The sequence below is a fragment of the Sipha flava genome, unplaced genomic scaffold, assembly GCF_003268045.1.
Source record: "Sipha flava isolate LNK unplaced genomic scaffold, YSA_version1 111_pilon_pilon, whole genome shotgun sequence".
Classification (NCBI taxonomy): domain Eukaryota; kingdom Metazoa; phylum Arthropoda; class Insecta; order Hemiptera; family Aphididae; genus Sipha; species Sipha flava.
Window position 1 is genome coordinate 288590 of NW_020271729.1, and position 17119 is coordinate 305708.

At 27.2% G+C, this 17119-nt stretch overlaps 1 protein-coding gene across 4 annotated transcripts; it reads left to right on the forward strand.

Moving 5' to 3' along the window:
• Nucleotides 1-7703: 7703 nt before the first annotated feature.
• On the forward strand, nt 7704-14840 carry LOC112689282 (mothers against decapentaplegic homolog 4). 4 transcript variants are annotated; one of them, XM_025562926.1, is made up of 13 exons: nt 7704-7907; nt 8433-8575; nt 8693-8797; nt 8992-9166; nt 9296-9559; nt 9708-9848; nt 11397-11465; nt 12272-12406; nt 12803-13034; nt 13133-13301; nt 14077-14197; nt 14280-14410; nt 14495-14840. In XM_025562926.1, exons 1-13 carry the CDS (start codon nt 7823-7825, stop codon nt 14570-14572), a joined length of 1848 nt encoding a protein of 615 aa, XP_025418711.1. In that variant the 5' UTR covers nt 7704-7822; the 3' UTR covers nt 14573-14840. The 4 variants fall into 4 exon arrangements, with proteins under 4 accessions (XP_025418711.1, XP_025418702.1, XP_025418728.1 ...); XM_025562917.1 differs by having other exon boundaries at nt 7705-7907; nt 14077-14215; nt 14495-14836; XM_025562935.1 differs by lacking the exon at nt 7704-7907 and adding an exon at nt 7978-8286 and having other exon boundaries at nt 14077-14215; nt 14495-14835.
• Nucleotides 14841-17119: the final 2279 nt, after the last annotated feature.

The window sequence follows — 17119 nt, forward strand, 5'->3', positions numbered from 1 at the left end:
TCTAACATTCAATTATGACACTATCAAAAAAAAAAAAAAAAAAAAGATTATTATTTTGATAGGTAATAATTTATTGATTTGATTAAAAACATGATTTATTACAATTCCAATAATAATTTAGTAGTTTTAACAAATAAATTGTTATAATAATATCTGTAAATGCTTGATTAAGATACGTAGAGCATTGAAATATGCGATAAATACGAATTACCTAACTTAAAACTTTCGACTGTCTTAAAAATTTCAATTTTGGACATATCAAAAAACTGTAAAAATCAAAGTTGCTCAAAAAAAATGGACCAATCCAAATCTAGTGTCAAAAATGGTTGTTCCTATTTAAGAAATTTTTATTTTACTGCGCATGCGTAGATAAAAAAAGTTAAACATTAGAATTTATCAAAAACATACGTATTTATATGTCCTGTACCCTATAAAAAAGACCCGAATCAAATTCAAGGTCACGCATTCGAAATATTTCCTGTTACCTTTAAAATTGAACACACGGTATATTATTATAATTTCAAGTTCTGTTGTTATTTTTGTTATTATTTTTTTTAATCATATTACTACAATGTCTACTAATGTTTTATTATTTACTTGTGCAATTTTATTGGAGAATAGTTGTCATTGTATCCTCGTTTACAAAATGGAATGAGGCATTTGTAAACCATATTGAAAAATTATTAAAATAATATTATACCTATTATAGAATATAAATATAAATTGTTAAAAATTCAAAACCAGGCATAGTTGGAAATCAAATAACAGCTGATGTTTAATAATCGTACACTTATATTATACATAGATCTTTTATGGTATGCACAATAATTTTTATATCGTACGTCAATTATTATAACACTGCCAGCGCCCTCTATTACGGTTCAGATTTTAATTCACAGGACCGGTCTATGAGTTTCAAGTCTATGATTAGACAAAATGCTGATAGTCTATATTCAGTTATCATTAAATAAAGCCAGGGTTTTAGTCTCCGAAGTGTGGAGAAACTACTTTCAACCGTCATACCTCTTTGGCTCTATCTACATACTTGTGCTTGTCATATGATAGTCAATATTATAATTTGCATTTTTTTTTAACAGTATAAATATTTTTATAAATATGGTACGGGCTTGGGGGGGCCCTAGGTCTCTTCCCTAACCTGTATGTAATATTATTACACACACTACTTGGCCATATTGAAAAGTAAAATTGTTGTGGTTGCTACGTAGAATACTAATAGTGTTTATGCTTATGCAATATAATATTTAATTTTAAAAAGTTTTACTAAAAATAATAATAAATAAATAATGGCGTGCACCAAAGGACTACCCCGTTGGCCCATAACGCCGAACAAGTACCAGAAGGGTGATCAGAAGACGCGGGCTCGTGAGCACTTCAATCAACTGCCAAATTATATACACAGTTGTATAAAAAAAACGAACGTGAACAATAAACAATGTGAACAATTTGTCTATTCTTTGACGTCGAATAATGGTCGTCATGACGGTGAACCGAAACCAGAACAGCAAGAACCAAAGGATAACGGTGAAGGAACACCGATCACAAACCTCGTGAACACAGCAGATAAATCGGTCCAGGTGAGTTGGTCGCTAGATATGATGCCAGACTCGTTACAGCGCATGGACAATGGAACGACGGCTACGGTGGTGAATCACCAGTACAGTTGCGTGGACCTCAAAGGCTTGGCAAAACTCAAAAAGCTGTGCTGCATTTTGAGAAGGAAGGCCATTGAACTGAAAACTACGTACAAAAAAAGCCATGATTTGGGGTACACGTACACCGAATCCGAACACACAGATTTGAACTCGGGGCTGCAATCACTGGAGGACGGCACGATTCGGCTTTTACAAACATTGGACAACATCGACGGGTACAGCAAAGAAATGAAATTCGTGATTGACATCTACACCGATTACGAGTCACTGTACAGGAAACTTCGGTCGGTCAACAAAAAAGCGAGATCGCGCGCCAGAACTCACAGAACCGAAAGCTGCCACAGTGGTGTGGGTTTTGATCTGTGGACGATGCTCAAGAACTATATATTATGTTCTACGTGTTTCAATGTATAATGCCGAAATACGAGGTCTGTTTAAAAAGTCCCCGAACTTTTAAATAGCGCGGCTCCATGGTTACCTGCAGGTAGTATTTCTTTTGAATCGAGGATGTTTCGCCCCAGCCATTTTGTCCCCGTCAAAAAGATGAGTCCACGAACGTTTCGTCCCCGTTTATTATTAAGATCGGACATTTGGTTCCCGGGAGTTATATAGATTTATTTTATTTATAATATTTATACAAATGTGACAGGAATAATTAATCATATATTATTTATAATTTACGTTTACTTTAGATAAATGTAACTAAATTATTATTATTATCATTATAATTGTTTTTTTTATTGGTGCGTGCCTGTAACCGTTCGCCGATTGTGGCGTGTACGGTTTATACAATATACGGTTATTTTGGATTTAAATTTGTTGTACAATTGTGCGTTGTAAAATAATTTAAATTTTAAGTTAAAAATAAAAAATGATTTAAATTTAGTGATTTAAAATTCCAGGGATCAAACACACAATGGGTAGGTATAAATAAATCTATATAACTCCCAAGGGCCAAATGTTCTATCTAAATAATTGACGGTGACGAAACGTCCTTTTACCATTTTTTTTTTGTTCCGTTCTATCGCTTTGTATACACTATAATCTATTAGTCAACTTGCTTCAAACCGCATGTCGCTTTCAATTATAGTTTCTTATCTAAAGCTGTTTTTATTTAGTGACGTTTTGTGTGTCGGTCAAAAACTTGAACGCGGAAAAATGAAGGTTTTCGTTTATTCATTGATTGCGTGACACTAAGGAAATCTTTCAAGAAAACTTTTTCCGTGGTTAGTTAGGCTACGTTTTAGACAAAGTAATATAACTAGACGGTATATAACATATAACTCTATGGTTTTAGACCGACTTACAAGACATAGCTACAAAAAATAGCTATAGATAAACTAGAGAAACTATCGTAGACATATGGTTTGAAACAGATTGATCGATAGTTTCTAGCGAGCACAACGCGCTAGGACAGGACAAAAAACACTACCTGGAGTCCCACTATTTAAAAAGTTTGGAGACTTACTTTAAGTTGACAGACATCGTGCCTACCCAACATGCAGGACCACATTTAGGGAGGAGCGCTGACTACAACTGCCCCGGGCACCAGTTTTTGGGGGCGCCAACATTTTATGGTCGGAAATTTGCTCACTTCTGAATTATTGAACTTCTAAAATTATTTTGAAATTATTATTATGATAATATGAGTTATGATGTTTTTTTTAATTGTTATATTTTACGTACTCATATTAAAACTAACTTCACTACATTTGAATCAGTGAACGCAAATTTGCTATGTTGTACGTATGTCAGACGGGCTGCATCCGAATTGGGTCCCGAATTGTTTTAGGTACTATACTAGTTGGGTCCCGGATTTTTATAGGAACTACACTAATTGGGTCCCGGATTTTTATAAGTACTACACTAGTTCCTGATTATTTTTTGGTAAGTGCTATATTATACTAACTTTTTCCTTCCCATTTTAACAGATTTAGGACTGTCTATGATCTATTTAGACCACAGGTATGGATAAAAATTTGTTTAATAGTTTTTTTTTTTGTTTTTTAGTTTCTTTTCCATTGATTTTTATTTATATTAATGATTTTAACATTTTTAATATTTTTACCAACACAATTCGAATAATTTATATTTTAATGGAAAAGAAATTAAAAAACAAAAAAAAAACGATAAAAATATTTTTAACCATACTTGTGATCTAAATAGATCATAGACAGTCCTAAGTCTGTTAAAATGGGAAGGAAAATGTTAGTATGATGAAGTACTTACCAAATAATATTCAGGAACTAGTATAATACCTAAAATAATTCAGGACCCAACTAGTGTAGTACCTATAAAAATCCGGGGCTCAACTCGGATGCTCCGATCAGACGGAGACAACACATGCGTGTGTGACGTACTCTTAATATATTATGCTGTTTGGATTTTAAACAACTATGAATTAATGTATTTATAGCAATATAGCTATCAGCGGTCCAGAATATTATTAATATACCTAATATTAGTTCCCAAATTTCTTGTGAGAATGTCAATAAACATAAGTTATTTATAATAATACGGCATATTATTTTATCGCTGCGGCGTGCAGTGGCTTGCCTACTACACAAAAATAGCATTGATTTTAGAATATCTAAAAGATTCATGAAGATCTATCTATCTATCTAACTTCTATATTTTCCGTGGGTAGGCCCCTAAGAGGGGCGCAAAATGTCTAAATGCGACATTGCCAACATGACCAATATAAAAGTAGATCGTCAACTTATCAATATATTGAAGTCGTTTTGTACCAAATTACCTGTATTAATATTTTAAAAGAACGTAACCCGAGTAATTTTGAAAAATGTTTGAACTATGACCCACGACTTAATATACTATATTATGTCCTTCAAGAGATATAAATTATTTAATTTTTTAACTTTTGAAAACATTTAATGATTTCTATTACCAAAAAAAAAAATTTTTTTTGCAAACATCTAATTCTACGATTGATATACCTACAATATTTTATCTTTCAAACCTATGGCAACCTTAATATTTAACCAAAACTAAGGCCATAGCCAGGGGGTTTGTAGGGTTCAAAGACCCCCATTCTGAAATTTTTATATTCAAAAACGGGATATAACCAATTCGACATACATTAATAAAATATCTTTTCTAAACGGGAACCAATTTGGTAGGTACTAAGCGATTTTAGTATACTTAAGGATCATCATTCTGCAGAACAATTTGATACTGGACAGCATAAATACATACGTAATCCTGTCAATTAACGGATACAAGCTAGAGATATTAGGATCTTTAACTATTTTATTTAAATCAAAAACAGTTAACGGCAAATTATTCTTGTAACTCAGATAAATAACTACGAAAATGAATACATTCAATAGGAAATTATGAACCAATGTCCTCTGGATATTCTTGTAGCAATGGCATAGCTCATTCTCTTAACTTGAATAATAGCAATTTAGATAGATTAGAGTTGGAATTAATTGGATAAAAATCCAAATTTTATATCAACTGTATAATATGCATTCTTTCTTTTGTTTAGTTCTGAAAGGAATGCATCTAATATAACTGTAAAAGTGTAACACTTAAGTGTTTATAACAAATTAATTTAACCTCTAACTATGGTGCCTTTTAATCTGTTCTGTGATATAACTAAATTGATAATATCATAAAATAGATAAGCAAACCATAACATGGCCGACACGATTTTGTATGATAAGTATTTCCGTGCTTCCCCATGTTAATTTTTATCAGCAGGGCTCATAACTTTAGCTTTAAAAAACTTTATTATAAGCGCTTAAATATTCTCTAAAAAGTATTCATATAAGCGCTTAAATATGCACTAAAAATACTAAAAAATGTAAAAAAAAACGTTTATATACAAAAATTATTATTTTATTATTATTATTTATTATATTATTTTATTATTTTAGCTTCTATTATAAAAAAAAAAATTTAGATACTGAATTCACGAAACCAACTAGCATGCATAAAGTTAGAAAATTCGAAAACGATTGCAAAATTTTAATGAAAAATAATCTGTAAATAATCTGAGAATGATGATATCGGAATATATAGATAATGATATTGGAATACCCGAATACCTAAGAACTATAAAAATAAAATACTACAGTACAAACTACAATTATATACAATTAAATATAATGGTTTCCTTATCGATTGGATTACGAAATTTCGGGCGTACACTCTTGCTATGTCGCGCGTCGCATAAACACGTATAGGTATATATAGTTTCTTATTAGAATTATTATATATATTATATGTTATTATATATAATTATATTATTATAATTATTTGTTATTTTTAAGAAAAAATGTTTCAGGCTACTAAATTTTTTTTTAAAAAAATCAATGATAAAAATCATGCAAATATCCAAAAATAAGCAATAAAAAGCGAATAAAAGCAAAATAGCACTTATACTCCGAAATATGCAACATAAAATGTCGTATGTAGCTTCTTGGTTATCTGAAACAAATTTATAGTTCATATAGGTACCTCTAGGACCTCTCAAAAAAAATATGCAAATGCTAGAAATTATGAGCCCTGGTTATCAGTATCCGGGCCTTGTTCGAGTCATGAGACGAGCTGTGCTGGTTGCTCTGCTTGTCAAACCGATCCAACGCGTTCTCACTGACGTACGTGGATTGTGTATTTGGTATGAGTAAAAAAAATTTATAGAAATTGAATAGATATTTAAAGGAATTATAGTCATTTTTTTATTTCTTTTAGTTTTTTTTTTTTTTGATTAAATAATTCGTATAAAAATATGGAGTAGTTAAACGAACTTATTTTGGAGTTCCTTGAGCTCTATAAATGAGAAGTTTTTATCTGGAATCATAAAAACTTATAAAACAAAGTTCTGAATGCTGTAAATAATTCGAGGGATAAAATTTCAAAAAATCTCAGTCAACATTTAAAAAATTCATTTTCCACACTATCATATAATATGTCACGGCGTTCACAATATCTACTTGATTATTCATTTTATAAAATTTAAATTAAAAAAATAATAATGACACAGGTCCGACGGGAGGCAGACTCGGTGAGGTTTGGCAATGAATGCCAAGTCTAGAAACGCACCGTGGGATTCCGATGTAAAACGATCGGGCGGCTCGAAGAAAAATGAAAAATTAAATTAAATTAAAAATTAGTGGTTATGGCTGTTTGAGTGGGTCACAGGTAGTGGTGATTATGGTTTCAGAATCTTCTCTTTCTTTTTTCTTACAGGTATGAAAACATTTGATTTCGATCATTAATTTAGCATCGTTTTTTTGATAATACTGGAGCGTGAGTGATGATTGCAAGAGTCGTTGCTTTATTTGCTTCTATATATGTTGTATTCTTTTCGTCATTACAGTGCACTGGAATTCAGAACATTTGTATTTTTAATCCTTTGTTTGTATTTTCGAGGATGAAGTTTGGCATTTATCTGATGATACCTAATGAGTCGCGTAAGTTTTTTTATATTGTAATTACCGAGCGAGTCTGAATACATTGTTGTGTATGGTATATTATGTGCTCGAATAAAAAATATTGTTCTAAGAATTGCGAACGGTTCAGATTTGTAGATTGAACAAGAGACATGAAATTTATACGGTGTTGTTTCAAATTACAAATAAATATGTTACTTTGATATTAATATTATGTTGTGTTTTTATTGTTGTTCTATTAATATTATTTTAAATATTGATAAGTTTACAAATATTTATTAATTAATTGGAATACATAACAAGGATTTTCCGTGGCAGTTCTGAACCTTCGAGGGTCGTTGAGCTAAATGTTAAGAAAAATATGAAGAAATTAGGCGATGTGTATAATTTCCTAATAAACACACAACTTAGCGTATTTCATAAAATTGGTGTACGCCAATTATATTTTAGTCACACCGTAAATCGCATGTCTATTTACATCGTGCTTTTATTTTTACTAATTAAAATCTCACTAAGTATTCTTTCGTTAATTTTATACTAAGAGGGTTTTCGAAAATACGCGCGTCCCAGGACAAGTCAGTTTGGGAAACCCTGTACGAAAACACGCCCATTAAAGAATACCGACCATAACAACTCGATGTTGGCGGTGGTGCAAAATTTTCTGCAATTGGGAAATATTTTTGTTGTTTTTATTTAATTTTTTTTACCATTTATTAATTTAAAACCCATCAAATGGAAACCGACGCACATATGATGTCTCAACAATACGCACAAGTTCAACCGACACAAATACAACATCCACCAGCTCCCCAACCAAGTACGTTTGACAGATTTGTTTATGAATATTTATGTTAGCGACAGTTGTAAATCCTACGAGTGTAATAAGAATATTAACTACTAATTAGAGCACGAACTTTATGTGGTTGCTACGAACTCTTGTCAATAAAAATATCACAAGACTCGGATGCGCCTGGATCACGTATAATTGTGAAACAACGAGACACAATGAACTGAATGAACAACAAATTGATATAAAATACCTAACCTATAAAAATTTAAATTTGAAAAAAAAAACAAATAAATAAATTCAATATTTATCCTAAAACCCGTAGGAATTTAAGATAGTCCCTTATGCAATAATCAAGTATTTAATTTTGATTATCTAGATTCTGGATTGGAGTATTCAGTTCATTAAAGTATTATGTTTTTGCTTTAATTATATTATATTATAAATTAATTTAATTAAACATTTTATAAATTTTAGCATTATATCGTAATACTTGGAGATTTTTTTTATTATTCAAAGTCGATCAATTATAGTGTTTTTTTGTATTTATTTTAGCTAGAGAAATGCAGCAAACTAGTGCACCAACATCAGCTGATGCCTGTTTAAGTATTGTTCACAGTTTAATGTGTCATCGTCAGGGATGGGAGAGTGAAGGATTTGCTAAACGAGCTATCGAATCTTTGGTTAAAAAACTTAAGGTAATACTTTTTAGTTCTATAGAGTTTTTAAACAAATTTAAATTATAGTTATTAGTGTCTTATTTTTATTAAGACATGCTCTTTGATTTATTTTTTATTTCTCATTCATTATTTTAGGAAAAAAGAGATGAACTAGATAGTCTAATTCTAGCTATAACTACAAATGGTTCACATCCAAGTAAATGCGTGACCATACAAAGAACATTAGATGGACGATTACAAGTATGAATAAATTATTTTAATTCATATTTGAAAAGTTTTATTGTATTGTTAAAATTAGTTCTCATTTATAACCAATAAAATTGTTCATACATATTTATGAATACTGTTTTATACTTATTCAGTGAAATCCAATTTTATTTTTCCAATTATGATTTTAAATATCACTTAATGTAAATAGTAATTTTTAATTACAGGTTGCTGGACGTAAAGGTTTTCCACATGTTATATATGCTAGAATTTGGCGATGGCCAGATTTACACAAAAATGAGCTCAAACATTTAAAATACTGCCAATATGCTTTTGATTTAAAATGTGATTCTGTTTGTGTAAATCCGTATCATTATGAGCGAGTTGTATCTCCTGGTATAGGTAAATATTTATATACATTTATATATATGTATGTATGTATGTATGTATATTTTGAAAGAATCTTCTTATTTTGCTCCAGTTAATTTATGATTAAAGTTATTAACAAACCAGCAATAATTTATTGTTTAGATTTAAGTGGCCTAACACTCCAAAGTGGTACACCTACTAACGGTTCTGGTAGAATAATTGGTTTAAGAGATGAGTATACAGCTGGCGGAGGAGGAATTTCTCCTTCACCACCAGGTTCTAGTCAGGTTAGCAGTTCCAATATGGATAGTGATGTATCTGGAAACAGCCCAGCTGTAACTGTACAACACCATTTACCACCTTTGTATCACCAACAAAATCCAGTTTCTGATGTATCTCAACAACCAACTGTATCTCAAGCTGCTGGTATGAATTAATTATATAGATGTATTCCTTCTTATGCATGATATCAATGAATAAATTTAATTTTAGTGTTTGGATAAATTATTTTCTGTTTTAGAATTTTTTATGAGTATTGCATGTGTAGTTATTAGTAGTACATAATTATTTGTAGGAGATATTGGTATGTTTCGGCCTACTCAACAGCAGCAGCAACGTCCTAGTCATCAAATCGGTATAAATTCTCAAGTGCAGGTTAAGACTGAATGTAATAGTTGGATGCCACCAGTTACACCATCACATATTTCCCCCAATAGTAAGTTGCTTATTTTTATTTAGGTTTGAAATATTTCATTATGTAAGTTTAATATTTCATAAAATCTAACTATTAAATATAACAAACTAAACTTTTTAACTGAAAAATTTACTGAACAGATATTTAACAATTATTTTTAATAATCATTTATTTCAATTATTATTTTTTAATTTAAGTATAAATATTGATTATAAATACTAGTGTATATTCTGTGGTATAATTAAATACATTTTAAAATTATTTATTAAATATATGATTATTACTAATTTTTAGTAAATGTCTGTAAAGGTTTTTTCTTTGTAAAATATATTTCTTATGTAATGGGAAGGAAGGTAAAATCACTAAATGAAATAGAAATTAAATTTTTCAATATAATTTAAACATTTTTATTTTTATTTGGTAATTTAACTGTTAAATCTTTCATTAATAATATGTATTTACTCCTCTACTTATACTATTAAAGTAGTATAAACTGTTTTTGGATATAGAAGTTGATCCTCCTGACCTCTGCTCAGAATTGTTGATACCAATGGTACATTAATTTAAAATTTAAAAGAGCAACTATTATCATTTACCCATCTTTGTATTACCCATCCTATTATGACTCACCTTTTTATAATTAATAATTTCTACCACCAACTGTCCATTATCAAATTTGCTTAAATTATTCTTATTGTATTGTTTTATATTGTTATTTATGTAATATGTTTTATTTAACAGTAAAATTAATTATTGAGCAATAGTTAAAATGTATAGCTTGTAGTTAAAAATTTTTATTTTATAAAATTGGATTTATAGTAATCAAGTAATATAACCAATAGATTATATTTAGAAGTTTTTAAATAATTTAAATTTGCCTTGTTTGTTAAAATTTAATTGTATTGAACTCTGATATGCTTAATAAAAAAGAGATAGTTAAATAAAAATAATTTATTTTGTTTTTATTAATACATTTATAAGGGGTCTCTAACAATATTTTTTCGAATATTAATCTATTTTCAATTATTACAATATTTTATTGCGATATCGAAAAATAAATTTATCATTGTATTTATTATTGATTAACAATATTATTGAAATTAGTAAATTTAAATTAGAAATACAAAATGTCTAAATTACTATATAATATAAATATTAGACAGAAAATTACAGTTTCCAATTTTGTTAGTTACTGAATTTGTGGCATTAAATCAAAATAGGGAGTAGCAAAAGAAAAAAATATATACAATTTAAAAACATCTAAGTAAATTCTTAGAAGACTGAAGGTATTATAAACTATTTATTTTAATATCAATTTATAATGATAGAATTTATTTTAAAAGATATTTCACTAGAACCTATGAATAATAATTAAGGCTATATAATGAATATTTCACTCAATAATGTATATTAGCTGAAGCTTAAAATATATTTGTAGATGGCATGGTCTTTGTAATAAATATTAAAAATTTATATTAATTTGTGGACCCTTATATATATATTTATATATGTGTGTGTGTGTGTGTGTGTGTATTCTAATGTATGATGTCAATTATGAACTTGCTTTAGTTTCAGGACCACCAAATATGCCACTTCAAAATCAAAGTATGTTTCCAGGACAAGACGAAGAAAACTTGTGTAACTATATTATTATTTTATTAAAATTATTTTCATTACTTAATGTAATTAACAATACTTTAATGAAGGGTAGAGTTGAACTGCTCTATAATTATTGTTAGTGCATTTTTATCTGGGATTTTTTCATCATTTTTATCAATATTGGGATATATATTTAGATTATGTACAATATTTTGTAGTATATTTGTTCCATTAGTAAGGATTTATATTCTATATAGGTGTAATAAAATAATTTATTTAATAATATATTTTTATCTATAGACTATAAATTATTTATTCTATTTTAAAAAAGTGTAATGTCACATTCCTAATAGTTATAAAATTAGAAACGTCAATTTATAGTGAACCAAATAAGTTTTAAATTTTTTATCTATTTAATGATTAAAATTTAGTGAAAGTTCCATATTTAAATTATTTGATAACACTATATTATTTATATATATTTAATAATATAGTTAAATTAATTTAATAAAAGATCTTTTATTGAAACTGTTGAATTTAAATTGTTAGGAATTAATTTTAATAATTATTAATTTACTGTTAAAATAAGAAATTTAAAATCCAGGATTCCAAAATTTAATTCATTAAAATTAATGTGATTCTAACTCTTTAATTATCTGCTTGTGCAATTTATGGAGTAAATAATTTATTTATTTTTAAATTAATAACTTATAATTTCTCATTATTTTGAAGATAATGAGTATATATAATTTTTGAAATGACTTTTTGTAGTATTTTTTGACTCTTATAATATTCAATTCAATAACTGGTTTGCATTACTTATAATATTATTTTTTATAATATAGTACCCAGTCAAACAATGACACCTCATGATTATCAAGGACCAACTGCTACCATGCCTGGTACTACAACAGGTAATCGGCCAGTACAAAGTACACTTACTTATACACATTCAATGCAACCTCCTCATCCAACATTCTGTAAGTATTTATTTTAAAAAGTAATTTTTATTTTAAAAACTTAAGAACTATAACTCTAAAGTTATAATAATTGCTAATTTTTATCAGAAAATATTAAAACTATATTACTTGTTAGAGTAGATTACATATTTGTTTTATACATCAAAATTTGAATAACTTATGTTTTTGTCTTATTAATGTGTAACTTATATCTTAATATGATTTTAATGATACGTACCAATATTGATAATTAATCAAATTTACAAATTATTTATCAATTTCATTCATTATGAAACCATGTACATTTAAATTTAAAAATATGTTAAATTATTTTTTCATGTAAAAAAATTTCTTAGTATCTTATTTTATATTGCTAAAGGTTGTGGCTCTGTTCATGAATATAATATTTTTTTGTAGGGGGAGTATCTGAAATGGGATTAAGTGGATTATTATCATCACAGCCAGCTCCTGAATATTGGTGTTCTATTGCTTATTTTGAATTGGATACTCAAGTTGGTGAAACATTTAAAGTATCATCAACTTGTCCACATGTGACTGTTGATGGTTATGTTGATCCATCTGGAAGTAATCGATTTTGTTTGGGAGCACTTAGTAATGTTCATAGAACTGAGCAAAGTGAAAAAGCTAGGTAAATATTTTTATACATTTTTAAAGTATATATAAATTGTATTGTTATTGTTCTATCACTATTTATTATTGAATAATTAATAATTGTTGTTCAATTAGATTACATATAGGAAAAGGCATTCAACTTGATCTTATCGGAGAAGGTGATGTTTGGTTAAAATGTCAGAGTGATCATTCAGTATTTGTACAATCATATTATTTGGATAGAGAAGCTGGTCGAGCACCAGGAGATGCAGTTCATAAAATTTATCCTCATGCATATATTAAAGTATTTATTTTCATATTAATTATGTTATAAAAGGCTGAAAAAATGTGTTAAACCTTAAAACATTATAAAATATATTTAAAATAATTGAAATACTAAATAATACTAAAATAATTTTACTATTAAATTTATATTTATATATGCATGGTTATTTATTGAAGTGATTATCATGTGTTTCTCATTGAATTTTTGGTTTAGGATATTTTTCAAAATTGGAAGTACTTTTATATAGAGATTAGATTTGTTTATTTTTAGTAGTGTTTAACCTGCACAGATTAAACTATTCTCTTAATATTCTATTAAAAACTGTAAATGTGTGCTCAAAATTAAGATCTGAACATTTTTAACACAGAATTCATAAAACACTATAAATATATAGTTTATTATGATATATGTTCATACTTATAATTTTTTATCATATGAACCAATGTCAGTTAGTGTTAATACATTCTTAATTTTAATTCAAACAACATACTTTCTGTATAAAAGTAAAATTGTTTTGAAAATTATTACTGAACATTTTGAAATTATTTTGTTGTTATCACTTATAGGTGAAAATTCAAATTTATTTTTAATTATGTTATATAGATAATTTTGGTAATCATAACTCTGTAATTATTATTTATAACACAATGAATCATTTCTATTTTTCCAATTATCTTTTTCACTATCCAACATTTTGAATTCTTCGAATTATAATTATACAATTTTATAACATAATAATTGAAATTGGTAGAAACTTTAATTGGACTAACACATAATTTAATTATATGTTTAGGTTTTTGATTTAAGACAGTGTTATAGACAAATGCACCAACAAGCTGAATCAGCTCAAAATGCTGCTGCAGCTCAAGCAGCTGCAGTTGCAGGACATATAGCAGGACCTCATAGTGTAGGAGGTATTGCTCCAGCTATAAGTATGTTACATTCTTAAATATTTTTTAGTTAACTGTACAATTTATATTTACATTTTCGTTTAAGGTTTAAATACTGCAGCTGGTATTGGAGTAGACGATTTAAGAAGATTATGCATATTAAGATTAAGTTTTGTAAAAGGTTGGGGTCCAGATTATCGGCGAGGTAGTATTAAAGAAACACCATGTTGGATAGAGGTATGAATATTTTTTTTTTAATAATTATTATAAATTATGTTCAAAAAACAAACAATAATTTATATTTATTATTTTTATTATTAGGTACATTTACATAGAGCATTACAACTTTTGGATGAAGTATTACACTCTATGCAAATTGACGGTCCATCAAGAGTTTGATTTAAATGAGAAACTCCAAGTATTTAATTGTAGTAAGTTATATTTTAAGAAGTGAACATGGTGATTTGTTTAAAATCAAGAAAAATTATCTATTTTATTACTGTTGTCTCAAATTATGTTTGACAAATTATTTGGAAACTTACATTTTATTAGTGGCCTGCTAAAAGTTGGTTTACTTATTTTTATTTAAATTTATTTAGTTCTAATAACTACAAACATCTAGTTCCAAGTTATGATTAAAATTTCATAAATACTAAAAGTTACTTTAAAAATCACCTATTTTAAAGTTTTGAGTAACAGGTTTCCATTATTATGATTATATAATATATATTTATTTTTACATATGACTTGATTTTGAATAATTTGTTTTTTATTTATTTATTTTATTTTGTTAAAAAAAATTACAAAGATATTTTATATTTGTATATAAATACTCCCTCCTATGTTGCTTTTTTCATTTATAGAGACCAGTTCTTTTTTGAACATTACTTTTTGCCAACATTGTAGTATACATTTTTGTTAAAAAAAAGAAGCCATTTGTAGATTTAATAATTGGAATTCTTCTTTACCTTTTAAAATAAAATTTTATTGCTCTATACATTATGAGCATTTAATTTAACCTCATTTTTTAACTACCTCAAATATTTTTACATATATAATATATATGTATAATAAAGTATGAAGAGATTGTTGCCTAAAACTACTAGGCTTCTAGATTATGTTTTTATTTATTTTTTCTATCTTGTTACTATGCTATATTTGTATCAGTTCAAAGTAGTATACAATATTTAGTAAAGTAAAAAATTAAGTTGAAATATTGTTTTGAAAGTATGATATAAAGAGTGAATTAGTTTTTATGTCCCATACTTTTTGTATTTTAATATTTATCTTATTATCTTTGGTTATTAAGACAAAATATTTTATAATAGTTGTGCGTGTAAAAAAAATAAGTGTTGTTTATTATTTTAATATCAACTTAATTTTTATATATAAACATATATAATAAATTAAAAAATGCATTATTTGTATAGTTTATTGTGTACTTATGATAATAATTTTATTGTACACTTATAAAGTAAGTTAAACGTTGAATATTTTTTTCTATTGATACGGTTACCAAAACTTTTATTTCTGCAGAAAACTATTTTTCAATTTACAATTATAAAATGTTTTTATATTAATGCGATGTCTATTTTTTATTGTTTTTGCACTTTTTATTTTACATTTTTGTTAAGCTCTGCGACAGATTATTGATTTTTTTTTTTTATTATGTATAAAATCTGTATTAAAATGTATACTTTTATATTATTATATACATATTAATGTGATTGTTGATCTTTGTTAACAATCCAATTTGAATAAAAAAAATAAATGTATATATTATACATTTATATAAAAATATGTATTGATAGTATTATTTAGAATGGGCAGTTTACTGTAGGAATAATTTTATAATAAAATATTGATTTTATTTTATGTATCTTTGTCAAATCTATTTATTATTACTTGATATTTAAATTATTTAAGAAATCAAGAATATTTAAGATTCTAAGCTTTGATTAGTATATACGAGGTTAGTTTTTCTGTGACCAAATTATCAGGCAAAAATACACCACACATTTTTAATACAGAATTGTGTCAACATTACTTTTATAATATTTAATAATTATTAATTTTTTAAATAATTTGGCAAATTAATTAAGGGGGACTCAAATTACTTTAAAAAATGGAGCGTCCTCAAAACTTGTTAAGTGTTATAATTATAACATAATAATAGTAAGGGGACGCTAAAATTTCTGAAAATTAGTTGGGGTACTTCGTCCTCTTGCGTTCCCCCACAAGTCAAGCACTGCTTGTACCGGGTTTTAGTGTCAACTTGTTCGTTCACTCAAATGGGTCAACATATCATTAAAATTAATTAAAAAGTAACATATTTATACATGATTTTGAGTGATTATGGATTATACCCATACAGTATTTAAATATACTTAATTATTATTATATAGCAGGGGTGGCCAAATTGCTGCTCGCGAGCCGCATGCGACCCTCGTCATAGTCATATGCGGCTCGCGGTCTTATTTACAAAAACCAAAATATTTAAATTTTTTTGTATACATTTATAAAAAAAAATTTTTATTGCATAGATATAAGGCTATAGTTTACAGATTAATAAATAAAAAAAAAATGAATATGAATAATAAATTAAAAAATTAAACATAAAGTTAAATTTGTTTGCATGGTATTTTTTTTATGTCTACTTTTTTAGTAAGCTTCTTAAGATCTGGTTGAATTGATGTAAGAGTAGTTCTTAGTAATTCTGTGAGATGATGGTCAGTCAAATTTGAACGATATTTTGACTTAATTATTTATATATATATATATATTTATTTAAATCATATTGTTCATATTAAATAGAAGGTTTCAAAACCACTTGTGTTTAAGCATCTTAGGGAATTTATAGAAATAGTAGCACAGGCCAAATTTTGGATAAGAATATTATTGTGATTACCAAGTTTGTAAGTTAATAAGTTTCTTCGTTGATTGCTT